The following is a 24,922-nucleotide window of genomic DNA, read 5'->3' as shown; positions in this document are numbered from 1 at the left end:
GGCCCATCTCAATACCAAAAGATTGCCAAATTCTGGTAATTACGGCCACACAGGTAGAAACTGCACTCTCCAAAGCTAAGAATACAGCCTCCATGGGACCAGATGATATCCTGGGCTGTGTACTACATGAACTACAAAATGAACTGGCACCTCACCCAAGTGTCATGTTTAATCATAGCCTCACCTCAGGCTTCGTGCCCACTGAGTGGCGCACAGCTACAGTTATCCCAATCCACAAGGGGGGATCCACCTTGGATCATGGAAACTACCATCCCATCAGTCTGACGAGCCTCATCTGCAAGGGCATGGAACGCATTATCATGGAACTTATAAACAAAGACAGTGGCAACCTTCAAACACTGGACCCCACCCAGTTTGGGGTTCATGATGGGCCGATCTTGTCTCCTGAACCTGATTGACTTCTTCGAATCAGTCTTCATAGCTGTGGTCGAGGATAAGTCAGTCCACACAGCCTATCTGGACCTCGCCAAGGCCTTCAACACCATCCCCCACTATGGAATCATAGATAAACTTACTAAGCTGGGCATAAATCCCTATGTCACTTGATCGGTTGCCAACTGGCTTACTGACAGAACCCAGACTGTAAAGGTAGCTGACTCCAAATCCAGCTCCAGACAAGTGGAATACCTCAGGGTTCAGTCCTGGGACCGCTCTTGTTTGGCATCTACTTCTCTATAGTACAGGCCAACACTAAGGAAGTCTGGCTAACAATGTTCGCAAATGACTGCAACCTGGGAGCCTTTACTGAATCCCCAAATGATGTGGATATTCTACAAAAGGGCCTTACAGAAACAGATGCTTGGTGCCAGAGCCATGGGCTCAAGCTTAATGCCAAGAAATGTATAGTTATCCCCTTTGTGAAAAACCATGTACCCATGAATTACCACATAGGTGGCAGTACACTAAACACCGAAAGTGTGATGAGAGACTTAGGGACACAGGTGGACAGTGGTCTCACCTTCGATAACCACATCGCCACAACAGTCAGGAAATCCTTCTATGTGGCACACCTCATCACTAAGGGCTTTTCATCCAGAAAAAAGGAGGTCACTGTCCCACTGTACTCATCCCTCATTAGACCCATTATAGAGTACAACACCCCGTTTGGTATATACCTCACAAGACATCTGCAACAGCTGGAAAGGCCACATAAATACCTCACTAAAAGAATCACAGGCCTAAAGCAGATGCCCTATGCTGACCATCTAAAAAACACCAGCTATACTCTGTGGCATATCGTCTACTCAGAGGCAATCTCTGCTTAACATACAAGGCCATGCCAAACCCTGAGCTGTTGAACATGCTCCACTTAAAGAAATCCCAATCCCTCAGAGGCACACACTACAGGGATCTAAACCTTGTCATCACAATGAACAAAACATGCTGGAGAGATAGGTTCCTGACCCAGAGACCCCCCATATCCTGGAATAGACTGCTCATATATGTCAAGCAGAGCGCCTCCTTGGCCTCTTCAAAAGGAACCGTGATGATTGGATGGGAGATAGGAAATTCACCCCAGGGATCACGTCAGTTGCCCTGCTAGATAGGGGTCCAGGGAAGTAAATATTGTGGGAAGAAATATCCAGGGAATTGTTATGGCTAGGCTTATATAGGCCCTAGGGCCGATAGCCTAGTACCAAAATATGAACCTATGAAAACTGGCTTCATATAGCAGCCATGCTTTACTATTTCATTGCCGAGTTTGCTATCAGTTATATTACTTTAAATGATTGTTTCATTTTTTCCCACTGGGCATCTATATGTGAACCACACTTTTGTGATTTAACCCATCAGTAGAAAATGCTGAAGATACTTTAGAGTGTTTTGAAGTTTGCATATGTAAACTTAACACATACATACCATTTTTATTTTCTTTTGCTTTTGTTTTACCTACCTTTTGATCATGGCAGTATATCAGTGTGTGTGTGTTTATATATCACTATAAATTAACTACTATACTGTGGCATGAAACTGTAAGGGCAACAAAAATTCTCATAAAACTTCATTTTTTTATTAGCCTAAACAAAATGTTGGCACTTGCTTTCAGACAGAATACAAAAGCCCTACTTCATGATGCCTAGTATTGATTTCCTGTTCTGTGCTTCTATTTGCCTTCCACATGGGTGTTTTAAGGAGTCTTTGAATTTTGATACATATATATATATATATACATATATATATATATATATAGTTTACTATGAAAATATTCAAACTCATAATAAAATACGTTCAGCTGTGTGATTCACATGTGCAATGTTATGCACAATAATGAGGTCAGAATGTTGAAGTGCATGGAGTGAAACAATTGCATTCACACTTTCGGCATTTTTGCAGTTCACTACTGCAAATCACTTAACATAATATTTCTGCAGGGGGGCAATACCCCCTGCACCTCCACACCCCCTACAAATTATATATTCCATCTCCAAGATCGCATTACAGTGGGGAAGCGGGTAATTTCCCTATCCCCACTGTAGCACAATCTGTAGTCATAACGTGGATCACATATGTGCTAATGCACCGTGGCATTCGCTGCCCTGAACACACGGAGCAGGTCGGTGATACGGGCATCAACCAAATGAGATTCGAAGTTCCAGTTTTTGCCAAACATTCACTCGTCATTGTCATAGCCAACTATATGTGTGTGTATATATATATATATATATATATATATATATATATATATATATATATATATATATATATATATATTTACATATATATATATATATATATATATATATATATATATATATATATACACATATATATAGAGAGATCTATATCATATGAGCGAATCACACAAATTCCGAACGCATATCGAACGTACCGGACCTCGAACTTCCTATTGTGAGGGATGCTCCCCCCACACCCTTTGCTAAATATATATTCCAACTTCGAGATCGCACTACAGTGAGGAAAGGGCAAATAGCCCATTCTTCACTGTACCGCAATCTCAAAAAAAGCACTTGGATGTCCAGAACGTTTGACATTATGACCGTTCGCAATTTGTGTGATTTGCTCATATTATATAGACCCATATATATATATATATATATATATATATATATATATATATATATATATACATATAGTATGTATCTTAACTGCACTGTGAGTATTGCATGTCTGTTTTAATACTTCCCTAATATTTTTCATTAGCATGGCGTTTATTTTTAAGGAGTGCAAATTATTAATGGAGTCTGCAAGGTGAACAAAAATGTTGGCATTGTTCACAATGCATGTTTCAGGGTGACTTGGATGTTTGCCCTTTGAAATTTATACCTGGAAAAGTACCATTTCCATTGTTGGCTATAACTCATGCAAATACTGAATATGTCATTTTTGTCCAATCAGATTTGTTATGTTCATTTTATAAACTGTATTTTTAACTTTTTTATTTATTCAGCATCTTTTCTCTGTCCAGTAAGATCTTTATTGCTGCCATTTCACACAGGATTATTTTTCTCTGTTTTTTTTGTTGGTGTTACTACTGTTGCTGCTTTTCTTCCCAATTCACAATGTCCCTGTTTTGGGTCATCCATAAGCTGCTTGCTTGCATTATTCCTTTGTAGTTCTACATCCATTTCTGAGACTTTCAGCCTGTGCAAAGATTTTTAATTTATAGTTAGCAATGGTATAATAATAATTCTGATTTGTTTTAGTATTGTTTTTCTTTTCAGCATGTTTAAGATTTGATCTCTTTTCTACATGACGTAGAGCTGATTATTGTGTCAGAGTTGTCTCTAGTCAGTTTTCCCATGGTGGCATTCTACTTGTTCACTTATCTTCCATTAATACTTTCCATTTAAGTTGACAAAGCTTGTTATTAGTGTAGCTACACAGTGGTATATTCTGTTACACTGTCTTACTCTGCAGGTCTTTTAATATTTCCAGCTACCATAATGTCTTCATTACTCTTCTAAAACACTGTCATACATAACTTTCACTAGCCTCTTTATCATGTATATGCTAAAATATGTGCCCATTTCTACTAGTTCTATCAAGTCTTCCCACTGAATATTTTATCTTGCTGAGAAATTCAGCTATGGGTCTATGTTCCCTGCTCTTTGTCCCTCTGCATAACACTGGTTTGATTCTTGAGTCATTTCCTGAGCTAATAATTTTTAATCTGCAATCTCAAATGGTGGATTACTTCAGTATGAATTTGCTTTCCCTCTTAACTACAGAACTTTTTTTTTCAAAACATTGTAATGCTTTTGGTTGTAGTTCTGTTCTTGGTGATGTTTACTATTACTAGATGTCACTGACTCTAAATCTTCAAACGTCTCTGAAGTTTGTATATTCATATTAATACAGCTTTATTTCATTCTTATACATGCTGTATCAAATCAAATCCCCCTTTTCTCTCAATGCCATACTTCTCCCCTTTGCATTTTAAATAATTTATGTGCTTGTGTCTTTTTAGTACTTCCTCACCTTCACCTTTCCGTAACTGCCTCAGTGTTTCTTTGCCCACACTTTTGTTGACTTGTTCTGTTAATGATTTTATATTAGAATCTGTGATGCCTGACAATCTTTCAGATACAATTTCTCTCAGTTTTTATTTTATATTTTCACAGTGTAATCCAGCTATGATAATTCTGGATTTCCTCTGTTTTATCCTCACTTGTCCACTTAGCTGTTTCTAGGCATCTTGTCAAGTTAATTAGTTTTTTTTTTAATTTTTTTGTGGACTATAGTTTTCTTTTGCCACAGTAGGGCTACAAAGAATATAACTTGACATAGTGCCAATATTTTCATCATCTGGTATTTTGCAGTATCCATGTTTCCATATCTGTCCCTACTGTCTATATAGTGTTGGGTAATTTTTTTGTATCTAGGGATTCCTGCAATTCACCTCTACAGTCAACATCCTTTTCAATGTCAAACACAATAAAAAGTTTGAAATGTAAATATATGTAACAATTTTGTCCTAATGGGAGACAATAAACCAAGTCTATCATTTGAAGGTAGACTCCTGTGCTTGAGTATAAATTGGTTCTAACCAACTTCTACTTCCCTTTCATACTGATTTTATCTCACAATCTGGAATCACATCGTTCCATCCTGACACCTATCTAATGAAGATTCCTCAAGGTATTTAAGTTATTTTCAAGTGTAAAACTCTTGTCACATGTTGCACATTAATAAGGCTTCACTTTTTTTAAATTTCTCCATATCTTTAGGATTTCTAATACTGTGTCAGGAAAGAACCCTATTCCTAAGTCATGGTATGATTAAAGTTCATAAAATCAATATTGCTTCAGGCCTTGATGTTTGCGAAGACTGCTCTTTTTGGTATAAGCAATGAACCCAGAGTTGCCTCCTTCTGTAGTCCATAGTAAAGTTACCTGCATTGGAAGCATATTTAAGTGTGATTGAAAATTCTTTTTTTTTGTCCTAATAGTTTTGGAACTATATGTCTTTATTCCAAATTGCTATAGTTTCTGCTTGCATACATTTGTATTTTGCAACTTTATGTCTCCCTGTACAGAGGGTATTAACCACTAGGTGTAGCTATTTCAGCAAGTAATGCTACTTTTGCCCTTTTATCTTTGATTAGAATACTAGCTTTCTTGCTTCTGCTTTCTAGACTTCTGGTACTGGATGATCCCAAGTGATCAGAATGGCTTCTTTTTCAGTAATTCTTTGTGGTGTAGGGCTTGCACAATCCCCAGTGTAATAATTTTCCCACATTACTATGCCTTTCAGTATATAGACCCTCAGTATATTGCAAGTAGCAATAAGATGTGAAACTGTTTCTAGTTCTGTACTAAAGAACCTCCATTTATATACAGCTCTCACCTTTCGTATAGCGTTTGTAAACCATCCTGAATGTAAGGAAACTGTCTGGAGCTGCCATTACTTACCTTTCTTCTTTTGGTTTAAATTAGATCTCACCTTAGCCATTTATAGACGAAATCTGAATCAACTTATGTTTGTTCCAAAAGTTCTCTATATTTGCCAGTATAATTGCGAGCTTTTCCGTTTTTTTTTCCTTTTCTTCTGGTTACGCTCTCTATTTTTTTATACTTTCTGTTTCAACCTGTTTTAATCATTTTCTGGTTTAATTTCCATATCCATTCTTCCCAAAATTGTTTCTGCTAATCTGAGCAAATATGCCATCTTAGACTTGTCATCTTCATTGCTTGAATCTGATTTGTCTTTCCTGTGAATTTTCTTGTGTTACAAAATATCATCTTTCTGTGTAAAAATGTTGCCATAATTTGCATATTTATATGGTATCTCCTTTTTCAATTGTTGCATGTGGTTAAGACTTTTAATGCCAAAGGAGGAATTAATCCATTAATAAGTCAGAGTACATTTAATTTTCATGATAACTGAACTATTTCAGTCTTCACTGCTTGCCAAAAGTGTTCCTCACATCACCTACACTGTAGGCCATATGAGTCACATGTACTGGTAAAAAATTCAGATATACTTTAGTTTTTTTATGTTTAAACCAGCTCAGTTAATATCAGTACTACAGGAAGCATATGGGCATCTTTGTTCTGCCTTGCTTTAATTTATGCTTTCATGTCTTGGTATTGTATTTCTTTCAACATGTACAATGCCATAGACACTAGGTATAGCTTAATAATACCTTTGTAATATTTTCTTCAACTACAAAGGGTCTGATTGCAAAAGACTTGCTCTCAGTGTAAGTGATCACTTATACCAAGAGCAGGTCTTTTGGAATCTGGCTTCCATGTAAGCCTATTCAGAGACAGGCCTTACACTGAAGTAATTACTTACACAGACAGTCCTTCAGAATCAGGGCAGACTTACACTGCATACCTCTCAACCTCTTGGAGAAAGAAATCTGGACAAAGCCAGAGATAAAAGTGGGACAAAGGCTCAAAAATAGGGACATTTTTTAAATATTGCTCTTTCACACTTAGAAAGGTGATAGAATACCCGGCTTTGCATTAGCATGAATTTTCTGAAGGATATGAAGTTTAAAACTTAAACGTCCCTCATTATTTTCAAATTTCAATAGGTTGGATAAGGAGAAAGTAACATGAGGTGCCAGGATCTGCCACATAACCCATGCACTCAGGTCCCTCAACAACAGGTACAAATATAAGTCTGTCATTGTACATGTCAGTGTGAATGACTTGAGATGTACCTCCCTGGACTACATGAAAAGAGACATGGAGGAGCTCTCGGATTATGTAGCCCAGGCGGGTATGACCCTAGCCCTGAGTAGCATCCTATCATCACCCAGAATGATACCACAGTACAAGAAGAAAACGATTGATTTCAACAATTGGCTAAGTTTCTCTTGTCATTCTAAGGGGATATCTGTCTACCTGGGATGACATGGCTGACAGACCTCGATGCTTTGCCAGAGATGGCCCGCATCTGTCACCCCTGGGCTTCCGGATGCTAGCCAAGGCTCTTGCGACCCCTACAGTGCCCTTTTTAGGTGGTGTTCCAAACACCAAATTACCACAGTAACAGCTACAAACAAATGTAATCTGAGGATCATGCTGCTCAACACTAGAAGTCTAAATCTCAAAATGTACTCGCTCAAAGCACTCCTTAAAATGGAGAACATCGACATTTGTGCTGTAACCTGAGACCTGGTTCAAGGCAGCAGAAAGCACCCCTGCACTACCAGGCTATAAAATCATTCCACACCTTTTGGCCCCAGAACTTGGACCAAAGCTCCAAAGGCAGTGGTATTTCCATATTCATAAATGATGCACACACCTCCAGACTGGTAGCCCAACATAATGCATCAGAGATACTTCAGGTGCAGCTAACATTGGGTAAGACAGTGATTCAGGCCGTGGCCTGCTATAGTTGCATCACTATTGAACTAGCCACTCCATTAACTGGGAAAACTACTCATGTACCAATACACTTGTCCGTTTCTGGAATTCATTAATTACAATGTCCTGGACCAGCTCATTCTTACCCCCACTAGAGGTAGCAACATCCTTGACCTGGTCATTACTAACATGGGCTACCATTGCTCTACACCAATAGTCAACTCCTCCCTGGTTAGATTCGATCACAAACTAATCACCTTGGAAATCCACATCACCCCCTGCAAAGGTAACCACCATGAAAAACTTCTCCAAAGCTAACTTTGGGCTCCTAAAAACAGATGTGGCTAACTTCACGGCACCCATGCAAATGGGGAACAGTTGCATGACCATTGAATCACACACCAATGCACTGTACAAACACGTACACAAATGCATGGATCTTGCCATACCCAATAGAACCAAAATGTTCTCCTCCAAAAAAGGGAAGCCAATCTGGTGGTCCCCTGCCATAAACAAACTCTACAACAGAAAGAGAAAACTGATGTGGAATAAGGTGAAGTCCCAAGACTGGAAAAACTCCCTTTTCAGCCTTAACAAAAAGTTGAGATACCTCATCAAATCCTCTAAAGCTAGCTATGAAAACAGAATTCCAGCAGATACTAAAGACAACCACAAGGCCTTCCATAGTTATGTAAAGACTCTCCACAGCAATACCCAGATTTGCTCTGAGCTACTGCACAATGGTACCTCCTATACCAAGCCAACAGATATTGACAATATACTGGCCGACAGATTCAGTGCCAACTTCACCCCCCCCCCCCAAAGGACTAATCACAATATCAGTAGATTGCCAGGCACCCAGTATTACTGCTGCACAGGTTAAAACAGCAATGTCCAAGGCCAAGAATACAGCTTCTATGGGACCTGACAATATCCCTGGCTATGTTCTACATGAACTACAGAGTGAACTGGCATCTCACCTGTGTCCCCTGTTCAATCACATCCTCACCTCAGGCTTTGTCCCTACCAAATGGCACAAAGGAAGAGCAACTACAGACCCTGGGAACTATTGTCCCATTAGCCTGATGAGTCTGATATGCAAAGCTATGGAGTGCATCATCATGGACCTAATAAACAAGGATATAGGGAATCTCCAAACTCTGGATCCCACACAGTTTGGTTTTGTGAAGGGTAGATCATGCCTGCTCAACTTGGTTGACTTCTTTGAGTCAGTCACCAGAGCTGTGGATGAAGGCAAGGTGGTTCATACAGCCTACCTTGGTCTGGCCAAGGCCTTTGATACCATTCCCCACTCAGGAATCATAGAAAAACTCACTAAGCTAGACATCAATCCCTATATCATAAGGTGGGTTGAAAACTAGCTCACAGATAGAGCCCACAGTGTGAAAGTAGCTGACTCCAAGTCAGACTGCCAACCAGTCACGAGTGGAGTCCCACAGAGTTCGAACTTGGGTCTTCTACTTTTTGGTATCTACTTCTCTGAAGTCCAGGCCAACATGAAAGGACTCTGGCTGACAAGGTTCACAGACAATTGCAAGTTGGAAGTTATTATTAACTCCCCAAGTTATGTTGACATCCTACAGAAAGGTGTCACTGAGACCAATGACTGGTGTCAGTACCATGGCTTAAGCTCAGTGCCAAAAAATGTATCGTCATCCCCTATGGGAAAAAACAGTTTCCCATGAATTACCACATCGATGGTAGTCCACTGAACACAGAAGGCGTTATGAGAGATCTGGGAACACAGGTTGACAACAACCTCTCTTTTGACCACCACATTGCCACTGTGGTCAGAAATTCCTTCTGTGTAGCACATCTCATTACTAAGGGTTTTACATTCAGGAAGAAAGAGGTCATTGTCTCCCTCTACTCTTCCCTCATTAGGCCAGTCATCGAGTACAATGTCCCATTTGGCATGTACCTCACTAGACACCTGCAACAACTGGAGAGACTGCAAAATTACCTCACAAAGATGATCCTAGGCCTTAAACACTTGTCCTATATGGACAGACTCAAAAAACTCCAACTATTCTCTGTCTCATATCACCTACTTAGTTTCTCTGCAGTACAGAGTATCTCTCTCTTACAATCTCTGCTTGACTTCAAAGTCATGTCTGACCCAGCTCTGTTAGAAATGCTACATCTAAAGAAATCCCAATCCCTCCACACTACATGCTCCGGAGACCTCAACCTCATTACCACAATCAATAGAAAGTGCTGGAGGGACAGGTTCATAACACAGAGATTGCCCATGCTATGGAATAGACTTCCCATACATGTCAAACAGAGCACCTCACTGGCCCTCTTAAAGAGAAATCTTGATGAGTAGATGGGAAATAGAAAACTCACCCTGGGGATCACTCCAGTGGCTCTACTCGACAGAGGCACTGGGGAACTAAGGTCGGGTGGCATGATGCCAGGGTAATCCTATGGGCAAGGCTTGTAAAGGCTCCAGGCCCATTAGCCTAGAACACACCTATGAACCTATAATGATTTGCCACTAATTTACCAGAAAAACACAATTTTATGGAAAATGGAGCAAAAATGTGAGGTCAAAATCTGGACATTCTGTGAAAATCTGTACAGTTGAGAGGTATGATTGAGAGCAACTTTTTTGAAATATGGCCAAATATTTGACTTTCTTGTAAATAAGAACTTGAAAAGGTTTTTTCCCTTTGTAGTTGTACTTTCAGTCATTTGTCAGAAAAGATATACAGTTTTAGAAAAAAATCCAGCAATGAGGTGATGAACACGGTCTCGGCTGTGTAAACTAAAACTTTAAAATAAATAGGTTTATGATAATGTAAGCACTTTTGCGTCTATTCAGGACACTTCATCAGACATAATAATGAACTTGCTCACATCCATTAAAATACACTCAAAAGGTGCATCACTATTGAACTAGCCAATCATATCAATAACACAATCAAAAACTGCATTTTGAGCAGGAAGCAGTCAACAGTCCATATTATAAGGCTTAAGAACAATAAGCTAGAGAAGCTATACATATAAATAAAATACATCTCTCCAATAATTTAATTAATATCAAATTGAACACTATGACCACGGCTATAAAAAATACATGTATTAAAAGCATGCTTTTGTCCAATGCTTTTACTAAGTGATACATGGCTGTTCTATCACTCAACTCTACTGCCATCTACTATTTTTAGGAGACTTAACAGATTTTCAGCGAAAGTAGTGTATTATGTCTTCTTCTTTCGGCTTTTCCTGGTTAGGGGTTGCCACAGCAGATCATCTGTCCACTCATGATTGGCAGGGGAGTTTTATGGTGTCGAGGTGCCAGCCCAGCGCCCAACCCTCCACAGAAGGCACACACACGCACACACTGACACCTAGGGCCAATTTAGAGTGTCCAATCCACCTACTGCATGTCTTTGGGATGTGGGAGGAAACCGGAGCACCCGGAGGAAACCCATGCGACCACAGGGAGGACATGCAGACTCTGCACAGAAGGCACCCCAGCTGAGAATCGAACAGGAGAGCCTCTTGCTGTGAGGAGGCAATGCTAACCACTGCACTACCATGGCTGCCCTAGTGCATTATGTCTATGCTTTTAATACGATTATTTTTATAGCCTTGGTCATAGTGTTTAATCTGATATTAATTAAATTATTGGAGAGATTTGTTCTATTTATTTGTATAGCTTCTCTATCTTATTGTTCTTAAGCTTTATAATATGGAATGTTGACTGCTTCCCGCTCAATATGCAGTTTTTGATCGTGTTATTGATATGATTGGCTAGTTCAATAATGATGCAACTTTTGAGTGTATTGAAATGAATGTGAGCAGGTTAATTATTATGCCTGATGAAGCATCCTGAATAGACGTGAAAGTGCTTGCATTACCTTAAAACTTTTTATATTAAAGTTTTAGTTTACTCAGCCAAGACCATGTTTGTCACTTCATTGCTGGATTTTTTTCTGCTTTTGGTTTCTCTGAGGTGCATAATTCTCTGAATTATTTTAGATCATCCACAAACATGAGAAGAGCTGTCATTTGGCAAATCTGTTTTGTTAAAGTCATGGCACGTGTACAGCCTAGTTTATTAAGTAAACAGCTTAATGTTTTAACAGCAATACACAACATTAATATGATAAAGGATTACCCTTGAATATCCCTTACTGGAATATTATATCTGAACTAATAATTTACAGGTGAGCCATGAATAAAATAGGAAAGTTGCCACTTTTTCATAGTAATTGCAATGTAATTTATACATTTATGGTTTATGTTATATATCTGTATGCATTCTGATTTAAGAATGTTAAATACTTTAAAAACACTTTTTTTGAAACCTATTCTTGCCATACAGTTTTACAGCTCTGCAATATGGATTTCTTAATAATACATGATCACTTTCTTTGTATGAATTTCTTTTATTACCTTTATCTTCTTCTGCCATAATCAAGTTTGTGTTTAAATGACAGCAGAATCTGCCAGCATCAGCTTCAGCCCCTCTATACAACTTGCTGTCACTACTTCTCAGGAGGGCTTGCAGGTTTACATTTAAGGAATAAAGCTTTCACCATTGCTAACTAGACAGCATCTGTTCAGGGTAAGAATACAGATAACATGACATCTCAGTGCAAAGATGTTAGCTTCTTCACCTAGAAATTAGGCGCATTATCTGGATTTGGCACCTTCCAGACAGACCCTTTATTAATGTTGTCGTAATCTCACTGACATACATCATTCCCTTTCACAGCCTCTTTAAGTGTTACTTGTGGTTTCTTTTACCTTCTTTATCCAAACTTTCTTATATTCAGTGGGATCCTTGCCGATGTTTTTTCAGAATTTACTAATTCTTTCTATTCTGTGTGCTACTATTGCTATTATTTTCTGTTCCGCATCCCTATGAAACATTCAAGTCATAAACCTTCATTATTTTGCATTCTTACCTTCTGATATCTTCTGCATGTGCTGGGATTTTTTTAATAGGTTGTCAAAATAGCATTATATAGATCTGGGTTTCACTTTTAACACTAAGTACAAATTTTATCCCATCTTTCTGAAAATTTTCAATGATCTACTATTCTTCTAGTAAAAGTACTTCTAATTGTTGTATAGTTCTTTCTAACTTGCATTCCAGTGGTAATCTGAGTAACCATACTTTATTTATAGTTTCTCCAACAATTTAAAGTATTTAATACGGTGAAAAGAAGAGATACCAGCCTTAAGTCAGGGTAGTATTGCTTCAGTCTTGTGATGTTTGCCACAAGTGCTCTTCTCAGTACATGCAATGTAGACAGACAGAACAACTTCCTTCTGTAGTTCAAAAAGGATTAGTTGCATAGTTAGCTTTTCCAGATATTGCTGGAAATTCCTTTTTATCAGCCAAGTTATTCCCAGTATTTTATGCATGTATTTTCTGTTTGTTGACAGGGTTGGCGGCTAGTTAATAAACCTTTTTCAGCCACAAGTCAAGCTTAGTTCTGAACAACTGGAAAGCAACTACTTTTACCGGACCGCAAAAGCACTGTATAATACTGATGAGTGTACAGAGAAAACAGGATTTGCTGATTATTATTTCCAGTGGGTGTGCACTGAACAGATATTTAACATTCACATTAGAATCACAAACATGTTCAGTTTTGCAAAAGGAGGCTCACAGTAGAAGAAATATTTAAAATAAGTTCCATGTACATACAACTAAATAACATATTAGTATTATTTCTACAACTATGGTAGAATAACAATGGCATTTATAATAAATATTTTGTGAATATGTCATATTAGACATTTTTAATTCACATAATGCCAACACCATATCAGTGTTGCGACAAACATGAAAGATAATAAATTATTGCATTAATTATTCTGTGAATCTGTCAGCCTTGTCATATTTGTTACTTTTCACTTTAGCTCATCTGAAAGAAGATAGATAATGATTTATGTTAGCTATTATCTCTGAATCACTTACATCTGACTTCAATAAAGATATGCCCTTTTAGCTTTGTACAAAACTCCTGGGAAGTTTATTATTTTTATTATTATTGTTTATAATTATTATTTCCTACATCTCCTGGCAGATAGTTTCCCCAGGCGAGGCTAATTTTTGAGGCCAAAGATACTTTTTTTGTTACTGTACTGCTGGTGTTTCAACTGAGGGGGGGGGGGTCTGGGAATTACAGTCTTAAACTTAGAGGGCAAGAGCGAACATGGTTGCATACTATTTTAAAGAGTGCTATAATAAAGAGTAAGGTTGCTCTGTCATGAGTAGTTAATGCGATTTCTCCAATAGCATGCAATTCTATGTTTTTTTTTATTGTCCAGCTAAGAGTATTAAGCTGGTCTTTGTGGCAGAATGGCAGAATGAAGGAAATTAATGAAAGCAGATTCTAGTTTTGGTAAAAGTGCATTTTGGTAAGGGCTTTCTTGGCTTCACATGCAAGTTCTGAGATTTTTATTAGTTTCATTTATGACGATACTTATCTGCAGTTCTTTCAATGACTGTTTCAATGATTATGTGCAGTCTTACAGAACACTTAAATAATTTTTATGACAGCCTTGGATAACATTATTTAGAGGGTTGATTAGATTTACTGATGAAATTTCAGCTAGAGCTTGTGTAGTGCCAAAGGTTATAACTGCTGTAAGATTTATTAGTAGTTTATTTAGTGTAGTCCAGTGCCAGAGTGTAGTGAGGATACCCCTCCATACTGTTCTACTTTCTGTTTGCACATCCTGGCATTTCACGGATTTTATGTTCAGTATGTAGGATGCTGTAGTTACTAGATGTGGCTATTTCAAAGTGAACTTTCCTTTCTTCAATTGTAATATAAAGCTGATTTAAAATATGACAGCGTTTCTCTTTTGTCTTATTGCAGACTGTTGTCACATTTGTAAACTGTATTAGAACTGTTTTCACTGCAGTGCATATGTTTCTTGTTGCTGGAGGAGGCAAGGCTTTTTCTATTTTTGAACATATAAGACCACAAAATGTCCTTGAAGTGTAATTTCTGGTGGTCTCTCTAAAAGGACTTAAATGCTTACATATTACTAAGACGTGGGTAGAAACAAGGAAAGAAATGAGTCACATAATGTAATTAAAGTGCACTTGAGAGGAATCAGTCATTATTATGTAAACGCACTGTTCCTAAAGATCTTGGAGGAACTGGTTTAGTTACTTTTATTGTGGGAAAATCAACAGTTAAAATAAGCTGATCTAATGCTTTTCTGGAAAAGGAAAAGGTGTCCCTGTTTCTTGGAGCAGAACAGTGAACAGTGTGAGTTCCTGAAATGTTTTTAAGTATCAGAGACTGAATTTGTTTTTTTTTTTTTTTTTTTGCTTGCAAGATATTGAGGTGACCACTTCCCAGTTTGTTTGCTATCTGCAATTTCTGTGTTTTCTTCTGTTAACTTCTAACAGTAAGTGTGTGGTACTCCTCAAACTAGGGGTAGTTAGATGTATAGTAGAGATTTTCTTTACATATGTTTGTGTGTTTAACTGAATATTTTATTTTTTACATGTACACTCTCTCATTCCTCTACATATTCAGTCTGTACTTGCACCATTTACCTTATTGCTTAATTAAAGTTCATTTATTTACTTTTAAACTCTTACAGCTAGTCTTTTTATTATATATGTATTATTGCTATTTATTAGCAAAGAGGAGAGCTATCATTTACCAGTGTTTGTGAGCAAGCTGTTAAGCTCCCTATCTCTACTTAGCTATATTGTTTGGGCCTACCACAAGTGAAAATATAAAGGTGAATGATTATATATTTTGCTTAATTAAGAGCAGTAGGTAACTGGAGGTCCCTGACCAATGATGCTGGTGGAGTTATTAATGTGTCAAGAAGAAAGCTATGGAGAGCTGGAGAATTCTGCAAACCATGCTTGGGATTTGTGTGTATGTGTGATGTAAAAATAATAGCTTGTGTGAAAGGTGGTTACCATGGTTAAAGGGCACTTGAAAACTGTAGTAAACATACAAAGTGGTGAAAAGGGGTTCTGGGATACTAGGTCAAAGACTGAGCACTAAAAGTGGCTTGTGTGCAGTCTAATCTAGGTGTGGATGTTGACAGCTCATACCTAGGATAGTAGAGTATATTTCCTTTAAGTTGTCGGGGTCAGGTTTCGCCTTTAAAATTGATTACTGAGGTAGACTTGTGTGTACTTTCTTTCATTTTAACCTACTGGGTACCAGTGGTGTGACATGAGAGACCATTTCTATAGTGCCAGATAGGGTCTTTCCTTCATATTTGGCAGTAGTGTGTGCCATCATTCTGCATGTATTTGGTTGGCACAATAGGATTCAAACCCCATCTGTGTCACTGGTTGTCACACTGATTTCTCTGCAATATCTCGATTGTTACTTCACCAACTTTAATAATTCTTTACGAGTCATATTTCCAGTGCTCCTCAACAGCTTGTGAATTGTAACGGTACAATTTTCAATGTATCATTATTGTGCCTTTCCATTTACAGACCTCAGACATACATCAAAACCAGCCACAAAGTGTGCAATTGTGTCTTGCTCTACAATACAGAATCTATTATTGTCATTCTTCCACTTCTTCTTTAGATTCTGTGAACCGTTGCATGCAAAGCCCACTATCTTTAGCAGTCATTACTAGCCTTTCATTTTTGGCTTACCTGCACATATCCTTAGCCATTCAGCCATTGAATCTTGACCAATTTTTTTTCATGCAAGAGTTGTCTAAACATGGCACTGTAATTGTTGCTTTTCTTTACTTCTGTTTGTGAGCTTTATATTTTTAGCACTTTCTGTTGCTACTTGTATTTCCCTATTTCTAGGCTGATCTACCTTTCTAAAATGGCTTTGCTAATCTGAACAGGGATGTAATCTTAGAATTACTTACTTTGTGACTTATAACGTTTATTATGTTTGGATTTGACAACATTAACAGATATAGTAGCAGGTCCACATATGCAGGACTACACATATGATCATTTTCAAGGAAACCAATGTCTCCTTCAGACTGATGGATATATAACGTCAAATACTGTTTTTATATGTAATTTGATTGGTATGATGTAGTTTTCTTGTTTTTCTATTTAAACATTCCACCACTTTTTGGGAGCTGTCAGTCTCACGCAAGTTGAAAGTCAGAATAGGGAGGGTAAGTTAATTTATATCTTGAATTTTATTCCTACGTGTCAAGGCAGTTTTTAGTATTAGATACACTTGCAGAATGTAAGAAAAATAAAATATAGATAACCAACTATCAAGCAATACTCACTTCATTAAAATATATCAACTTTTTTTTTATTTCAGTGTTAGCTTAACTCTTCTGAAATATTACTTATTTCATCTCTATTCCCATTTGTTCATACCGATGACCCTTCATCCATGCCCAGATATTTATATAGGTCCTCTTGTTTTTGGTACCTCTATATTATATTTCTTTCCTATGCTAATACGTTCTTGATACTTCAGTTTTCTTGCTATAAATGGCATTCTCATATCACCTGAAAAAGTTTTTTAACCATTTGTGGTTGCACATTCAGCTGTTTGCCATATGAACTGCACAGTTTTAGATCATCCACAAAAGAAGATAATGAGGATGTTATTTGGCAGGATTTTGTTTTGCTTTGAAATCATGCAATATCTAAAGTCTAGTCTGTTAAAGTACATTGGCCATATTCTGTAGCACGTAAGAAACAAACCTTTGTAGTAGGACATATCATTTAGTATTTAACTGCTTTTGTACAAAAAAAAAAAAAAAAAAAAAAAAAAAAAACATTGTTTCTGCATTTTTAGTTGATAAGGATGGGCCCCTGAAATTGTTCTTGAATCTTTCCTGCCATGTTATCATGAAAGAGTGAACTCACAATGCCTTATTACCTAAATGAATGTACAGGCTACTCTATTTCTATTCTAAATGTATCAGCGAGAGGTTCTGACTTCCTAGAAAGACAAGATGTCAGCTAGATCTTACAGGTGGAATACTTTACAAAGAAAATGAACAAGTAATGACAGACGTTAAACCACAATGTAAGTAAAAAGCTTTTCTTCTAAAGAGGTAAGTTGTATTTGCTTACCAAGACTGTTATGGAGTTATATGTGAATCATTGGCCAATACCTAATATGACTTCATTTTGTGGGTGGAGATACGGAGAAAAACTGAGTAAACATTAAATCTAAAAATTTAAACAATACACTATTTTTTTTTTTTTTTTGCAAAACCATTTACAAAATCACTTACAACTTTATCAGGAATATAACTGGAGATGAAATTAATTGTAAAGCAAAAATACTTCAGTGTGTGAAATAAGTATACAGTTAAAGGAAAACTCCACCCTAGAACTAAAGAAAACTGTTTTTTTCACTCTCTGTTTCCTGACCTATTTTAACACCTCAAAATCACTCTAAGTGCTTTATTTGTAATTTCAGCCTGTTTTCCACAACATAGCTACCAATGGGACTTGATGTATCAATGTGATCTTGTACTCCCTCAAGCCTTTCTCTTTCCCATAATACTTTATACGACTCATGCCAGACATAAGGAAGAAACTTTGAATTCTCATGCCATTGACATATAATGGGATTTGGGAGGGTCACTGTTATTTTCTTTACATTCTGTAAAAGGACTGCTTCTTTTCTGTTTCTAATCACCCTCATTTATGTGTGGCTCAGACCTTGATTTACACTATACTAAGAAGTTATCCAGTTACAACCAGCAAAGTAACTAAATTGCAGGTCTTTGTTCAGTGTTTTCTTTTGTAGTTCAAGAGGAATTGAGAGTCCCCTCCCCCACACTACTGCAGAGGTGTTAAAACTGTCATTGCACTGAGAGACCCTTGCAGAATTAATCCCTCAGACTACAAAAGAAAACCCTGAACAAAGGCCTGCAATTTAGTTACTTTTCTGGCTGTGGCTGGAAAACTTCTAAGTATAGTGTAAAACAAGGTCTGAGCCAAACATAAATAAGGGTGATTAAAGACAGAAAAGAAGCAGTCCTTTCACAGAAGGTAAAAAAATAACACTGACCCTCCCAAATCCCATTATATGTCAATGACATGGGAATTTAAAGTCACTTCCTACGTCTGGAATGAGTCACACAAAGTATTATGGAAATGTGAAAGGCTTGAGGGAGTACAAGATCACGATGATACATCAAGCCCCATTGGTTGCCATGTTGTAGAAAAGAGGCTAAAATTACAAATAAAGCATTTAGAGTGATTTTGAGGCATTAAAATAGGTCAGGAAACAAAGATAGAGTGAAAAAACTGTTTTTTTAGTTCTAGGGTAGAGTTTTCCTTTAAGTAGGCTGAAGATAAAACAACATTGGTGTTACAGAATCACCCAGGAATATCCCGGATTTTTATACATCAGATTGAATATGCCCCATATCATGGCTCTAATATAGATAGACCTGCAATTTTTTTCATAGTATTTGAGATTTAAAGTGACAAGATTGCAACCATTTTATGATATTAATATGTGAAATACTACCCAATGCTTTTGCACAATCTATCCATGCAATACTTAATAAAATCCTGAAAAAACAGAGCATAATTTATAACTTTGTTTAGTAAAATATTATCCTTGATTCTGTTTTTACTCATTTTTCCGTCAATTGTCATGACAGTTTTTTTTTATCTAAACAACTGTAGCCTCTCCATCTGTTCCTATGTACAATGTATAGGCTGTTGGAAGGCAAATTATTACTCTGAATGTGTTAAGATGGCTTGCAAGTTCATTATCAAGAAGTAGCATAACTTTATGCATTGTTAAGCACACTGGTATAATTTCATGATGTACATCCAGATCATTTTTATTCAAAGTTAAATGATACAAATATGCTAGTTGTTGCTGTTTAATAGAGTCCAACTCTTTGTGAGCAGAAGGACTCTGGCATGGCGAGCCTGTTTGCCAGCAACTACTACTTTAATTTCTTGCATCTTCATATTCATTACTTTAGTACTGGTGTCTGGCCCATCTTACCTTCTGCTGAACCCTTCTTCTTCTGCTGCCTTAAATCTTTCTCACCATCGTCTTCTGTAGAGAATTCTGTCTTCATATTATGTGGACAAAGTACTTGACTTTAGTTTTACTGGCAGATCTTCCAGTGAACAGTCTGATTTATTTCTTTAAGTAGCATCTGATTTGTATGTTGTAGTCCACTGAACTCTCAAAACATTTCCCCAACACCACAGCTGAACAGCATCAAATTTCTGGTGTACAGCCTTATTTATAATCCAGCTCTCACAGCCGCATGTTTTTACTTGGAAAACCATAGATTTGTTTTTGCTTTTTAAAATCATATCCATATTGATAAATTAACAAATTTATGAATTAATACAAGTATTAGTGGCTTTAGCAAGAAAACTGTTTACAGTATCTAGACCTGGTCTTTTCCATTTGTCTTTCGTCTCTTTTGCCAGTTATTTCATTTTATTTCATATTCTGTATGCTAGAGTGCCTTAAATGTTTCTTTTATCCATTCAGCATCTTTATTGTGTTCAACAGCATCTACATAGATGTATCTCAAGAATGTATTAATTTCTTTTGCACTGGATGGTGTTACCAATGTTTTTCATTTCTTTCACAGTTTCCTATAAAGCTTTGTTGCGTTGGTTTCCAGTATGAACAGCTTTATGGCTTTTAAAAGTCACATTATTATTTGTGGTGTGAATTTTCTCATGAACTTTAAGATATCCTTTTTGCGTATAACTGTTGCCACATGTGACACATTTATAGGTGATTCCAGTGTGGATTTTCTCATGGGCTCTAAGGTATCTTTTCAGTGTAAAAGTATTTCCACATATACCACATTTATAGGAGCTGGTTGCCATGTGACTTTTCTCATGGTCTGTAAGGTTGCCTTTATGAGTAAAACTCTTGTCACATGTGGCACATTTGTAGGATTTAATGCCAGTGTGGATTTTTTCATGGATCATAAGGTATCGCTTCAATGTAAAAGTTTTGCCGCATGTGTCACATTTATAACATCTGTCTCCCACATGGGTTTTCTCATGGTCTATAAGGTTGCTTTTACGCATAAAACTCTTCCCACATGTGGCACATTTGTAGGATTTAATTCCAGTGTGGATTTTCTCATGAACCATGAGGTATCTCTTTAGTGTAAAAGTATTGCCACATATATTGCATTTATAGCACCTGGTTCCTGTGTGGCTTTTTTCATGGTCTCTAAGGTAACCTTTATGAATAAAGCTCTTGCCACACGTGGCACAAACATAGGATTTAACTCCAATATGAATTTTTTCATGGACCCTAAGGTATCTCTTCAGTGTAAAAGTACTGCCACATATGCCACATTTATAGCATCTGTTTCCTACATGGATTTTCTCATGTTCTGTAAGGCTGCATTTACGCATAAAAATTTTACCACATGTTGTACAGTTATATAACTTGTTTCCAGTGTGAATATTCTCGTGGATTGTAAGGCTGCCCTTTAATGTAAAACTCTTGTCACAAATTGTACACTTATATGGCTTCTCTCCACTGTGGCTTCTGTTATGAACGGTTAAACTGCACTTATATGTAAAGCACTTGCCACATGTTGTACATTTATATGGCTTATTTCCAGTGTGGATTTTTTCATGAACTTTAAGATTACCCTTGCTTTTAAACGTTTTGCCACATGTTACACATTTATAGGTTTTCTCTCCATAGCGACTTCGCACATGAACTGTGAGATTTCTATCCTCTGTAGAGCACTTTTGCTGATGCTCTGTGAGACCTTCCTTTTCTGTAAAATATCTGCCATACGTGGCACATGTATATGGTTTACCACTTATTACTTTCTCCAAATGCTTTTCCACTCTGTGTATTCTCTCATGGACAGTAAGGCTGCTCTTCCTTGTGAAAGTTTTGTTACATGTTGTGCATTTAAAAGGCTTCTCCCTAGAATGGATCATCTTGTGGATCAATAAGTGGTTCTTCCTTGTAAAGCTCTTGTCACATGCAATACATTTATACAGCCTCTCTCCATTAAGAACAGTTGTGTGTTGTGGGGGTTTATGCTTCTCTGTTAAAGTCTTGATATGTGTGCTAAACTGATTGGGTTTTTTTCCACTGGTGCCTTTTTGGTGCAAGGTCTCTTTATCCTTACACTTCTCTGTTTTTTTAATACCTCTAAATGTTCTGGATTTGTAAATACTATGATAAGAATGGAACCCATTTCTAAATTGCTCTCTGGTTTTGGCATGATAGTGTGTTCTGAATCCGAATGGAAATATGAAACTCTTTTTACAGTTACCATATCTACAAACCTTCTTATAAGTCTGTAGGTAACATTGTAACTCATTTTCCTGACTCAGTCTCATTTCACACTCCACAACTTTATGTTGCTGGTTTCCAGTATGATCAGCTTCATGTTTTTTAACAGTAATGTCATCTGTGAAATTTTTAGTGCATTCAGAATTCATAAAATCCAATGGATTCTGGTGTTTTTCCCACCTGCTGACTTAAAGAGATATATAATTAACTTCGGATCTCAAGACATTAATAATCTGTTAATATTACAATATAAAAATTATAGTACTGGTTTTATACAAGGCAAAAGCATACATATTCTTTATTTCATGTTTCAGTAAATGTTTACAGTGATATCTACAGTACATATGGTATGCATTTTACAAAACAGTGTATGTTTCTGAGTGATACTTTCAGTCAACTTATCTCTGTAGCATAAACCCCCAACACACAAATATTTGGTAGCCCCCACTTAATACATTTTGTAAGAAGTAATTTAGTCGTGTTTTCTCAGAAAATCTTAGCTTTCCCCTCCAGTTAATTTGACATACACAGTTCATCATTTTAAAGAAACTCCAGAGTTGCGAAAAATGTGTTCAGAGAAATAATGTTCTCTATTTTAGGCCTCGAATGTTGTCATAATAGAAACAGTTAACCATATGCAGGTGTGGGTGTGTGTGAGTACAAATCATTGCTTGTGGCTTAAACTAGAAATGATAAATAAACCGAGATCTCTCAGGGTAAGGTACCTGCTATGTCCCCAAATGAAAAATGTCAATATCAAGGTGCAGGTACTCCACAACTATCGAAGCCAACCATCAAGCAAAAAAATATCAAAAAAATCAAATATTTTCTACTTGAACAGCAAAAAACTTTATTCCATGGGTTGTTCGCGTCTACTCTGGATGCTTCTTCAGACTTTAATAAAACACTTCATCACTTTTGTATTTAAATACAAATCAATTAAACAGTTAACCAATGAAAGCCTTTGTGTGAAAACATAACTATAAAAAGTCAGAAACTTACATTGTGAAAATTAAAAATTCAAAAATCAACATTGACACTAAAATGAATATAGTAATAGATTATTACTGTTATTAACATTTCAGATGGTAAATAGCATATGAATATTTATTAAAAACACAAGAGCATATAATAACATAACAAGACCTTACATTAGGATAGCAACCAGTGAACAGGTGGAACAAAGCAGGCCATTTACTAGAAATAAAAATATGATGGTACTTTCATATACCAATAAGAACAAGAGTATTACTAATGTCATTAGAAAGAAAGTACAGTTTTGTACCTACCATAAATGTAGATGTTCGAAGATCCACATTGCTGCAGTCCTTACATATGGGTAGTCCGCTGTCCTCGGTCGGCCCGAATACCAAAGTATTAGGCTGACGTCGGTCAAGGCGCTTAAAACTGACATCAGGACGTCAGGGTACAAAAGCGCATGACCGACGAATTTCGGTCTTTTCTTGCCCCAGATGTCAGAAGGCCCTAACAAGAAAGGCCAAAGCCAAAACCAGCAAAACCTAACCAACCACCTGCACTAACCATATTTACAATATGTACAACACAAACCACACCACCACCTTCAACAACAGAGGGAAGGAGGAGGGTTGACTGCAGCAATGTGGATCTTGAACATCTACATTTATGGTAGGTACAAAACTGTACTATGTTCTTCATCTCACATTGCTGCAGTCCTTACATATGGGTAGAATCCCAAAGCAGAGGTAAGGGAGGATGGCAAAACTATAAAGCATTAGGAGCTGCCAACATGCCCTGTAAAATTGCAGTGGCAAATCCAGCCCTAGATTTAGAGTAAAGTGGAAGGTGGTAATGCTTAGAGAAAGTATGCACTGAACTCCAAGTAGCTGCTTCCAAAATATCTTTAGTAGCCACCCCTTAAAAAGCTGTAGAAGTGGCAGTAGCCCTAGTGGAATGAGGCCTAATCCCAACTGGAATCTCCTTACCATGATGGGAATAACAGAAAGCAATACAAAACCAATCCACTTAGAAATAGTTTGTTTTGAAACAGGTTTGCCCTGAGAACCCAAAGCAAAAGAAACAAACAACTGCTGAGACTGCCTGAACCCTTTAGTTCTGCTCAAATAATATCGCAACTGTCTGTGTATATCCAAAGTGTGCAAAATCCTTTCCCCTTTATTTTGGGGGTTTGCATAAAAAGTAGGCAAATGAATAGTTTGGTTTAAAGCCACACTAGAAACCACTTTAGGCATAAAAGAAGGGTTAGTACGCAAAGACACCCTATCCTTGTGGAAAATTAAGAAAGGCTCAACTGCCATAAGGGCCTGTAATTCAGAAACCCTTCTCGCAGAGGTAATGGCCAACCAAAAAGCAGTCTTCCATGATAAATATTTCAACTCTGCCGATGCTGCAGGCTCAAAAGTTTGTAGAGTGAGTTTCTCCAACACAAAATTGAGATCCCAAGCAGGAGTAGGAGCTCTACGTGGGGTTCTTATATTCTTTGCCCCTCTAAGGAATTGCTTAAACAAAGGCTGAGAAAATAATGGTGGGTCACAGTCATAGTGAGCAGAAATTGCTGCAGCATGAACCTTTATAGAGGAGAAGGACAAACCCTTGTCCAATAACTCAGTAAGGTATTGAAGCGCAACACTTAAATTAGGTTTAGAAACATCAAAGTCCTTTGCTGTACTCCAAAATAAAAATCTCCTCCATTTATCTGCGTAAACTTTCCTTGTACTAGGCCTTCTGGCCTCCAAAATAACATTCAAAACTAGTTGTGGAAGCTGAGACCCTCCAGGGTTTAAAACAGAATATGCCAGGCTGTCAGATGTAGAGAATGAAGTTTGACATTGAGTAAATGACTGTTCTCCTGAGACAGCAGGT

At 37.2% G+C, this 24,922-nt stretch overlaps 1 protein-coding gene across 2 annotated transcripts in view; it reads right to left on the bottom strand.

Annotated features, from left to right (window-relative positions):
* Positions 1 to 19,067: 19,067 nt before the first annotated feature.
* Positions 19,068 to 24,922, bottom strand: part of LOC122799411 (zinc finger protein 883-like) — a 129,570-nt gene continuing 123,715 nt past the window's right edge. The window contains exon 4 of one of the 2 annotated variants that reach the window (XM_044068442.1): positions 19,068 to 22,247. In XM_044068442.1, coding sequence (XP_043924377.1) covers positions 20,374 to 22,247 — 1,874 coding nt within the window. In that variant the 3' untranslated portion in view covers positions 19,068 to 20,373. The remainder of the gene's footprint in view (positions 22,248 to 24,922) is intronic. The other variant, XM_044068444.1, reaches the window with a different exon arrangement.

The sequence above is a fragment of the Protopterus annectens genome, chromosome 4.part0 (genome assembly GCF_019279795.1).
Source record: "Protopterus annectens isolate FY-2018-M chromosome 4.part0, PAN1.0, whole genome shotgun sequence".
Taxonomy (NCBI): domain Eukaryota; kingdom Metazoa; phylum Chordata; order Ceratodontiformes; family Protopteridae; genus Protopterus; species Protopterus annectens.
This window is presented reverse-complemented; position numbering and strand designations above follow the sequence as displayed.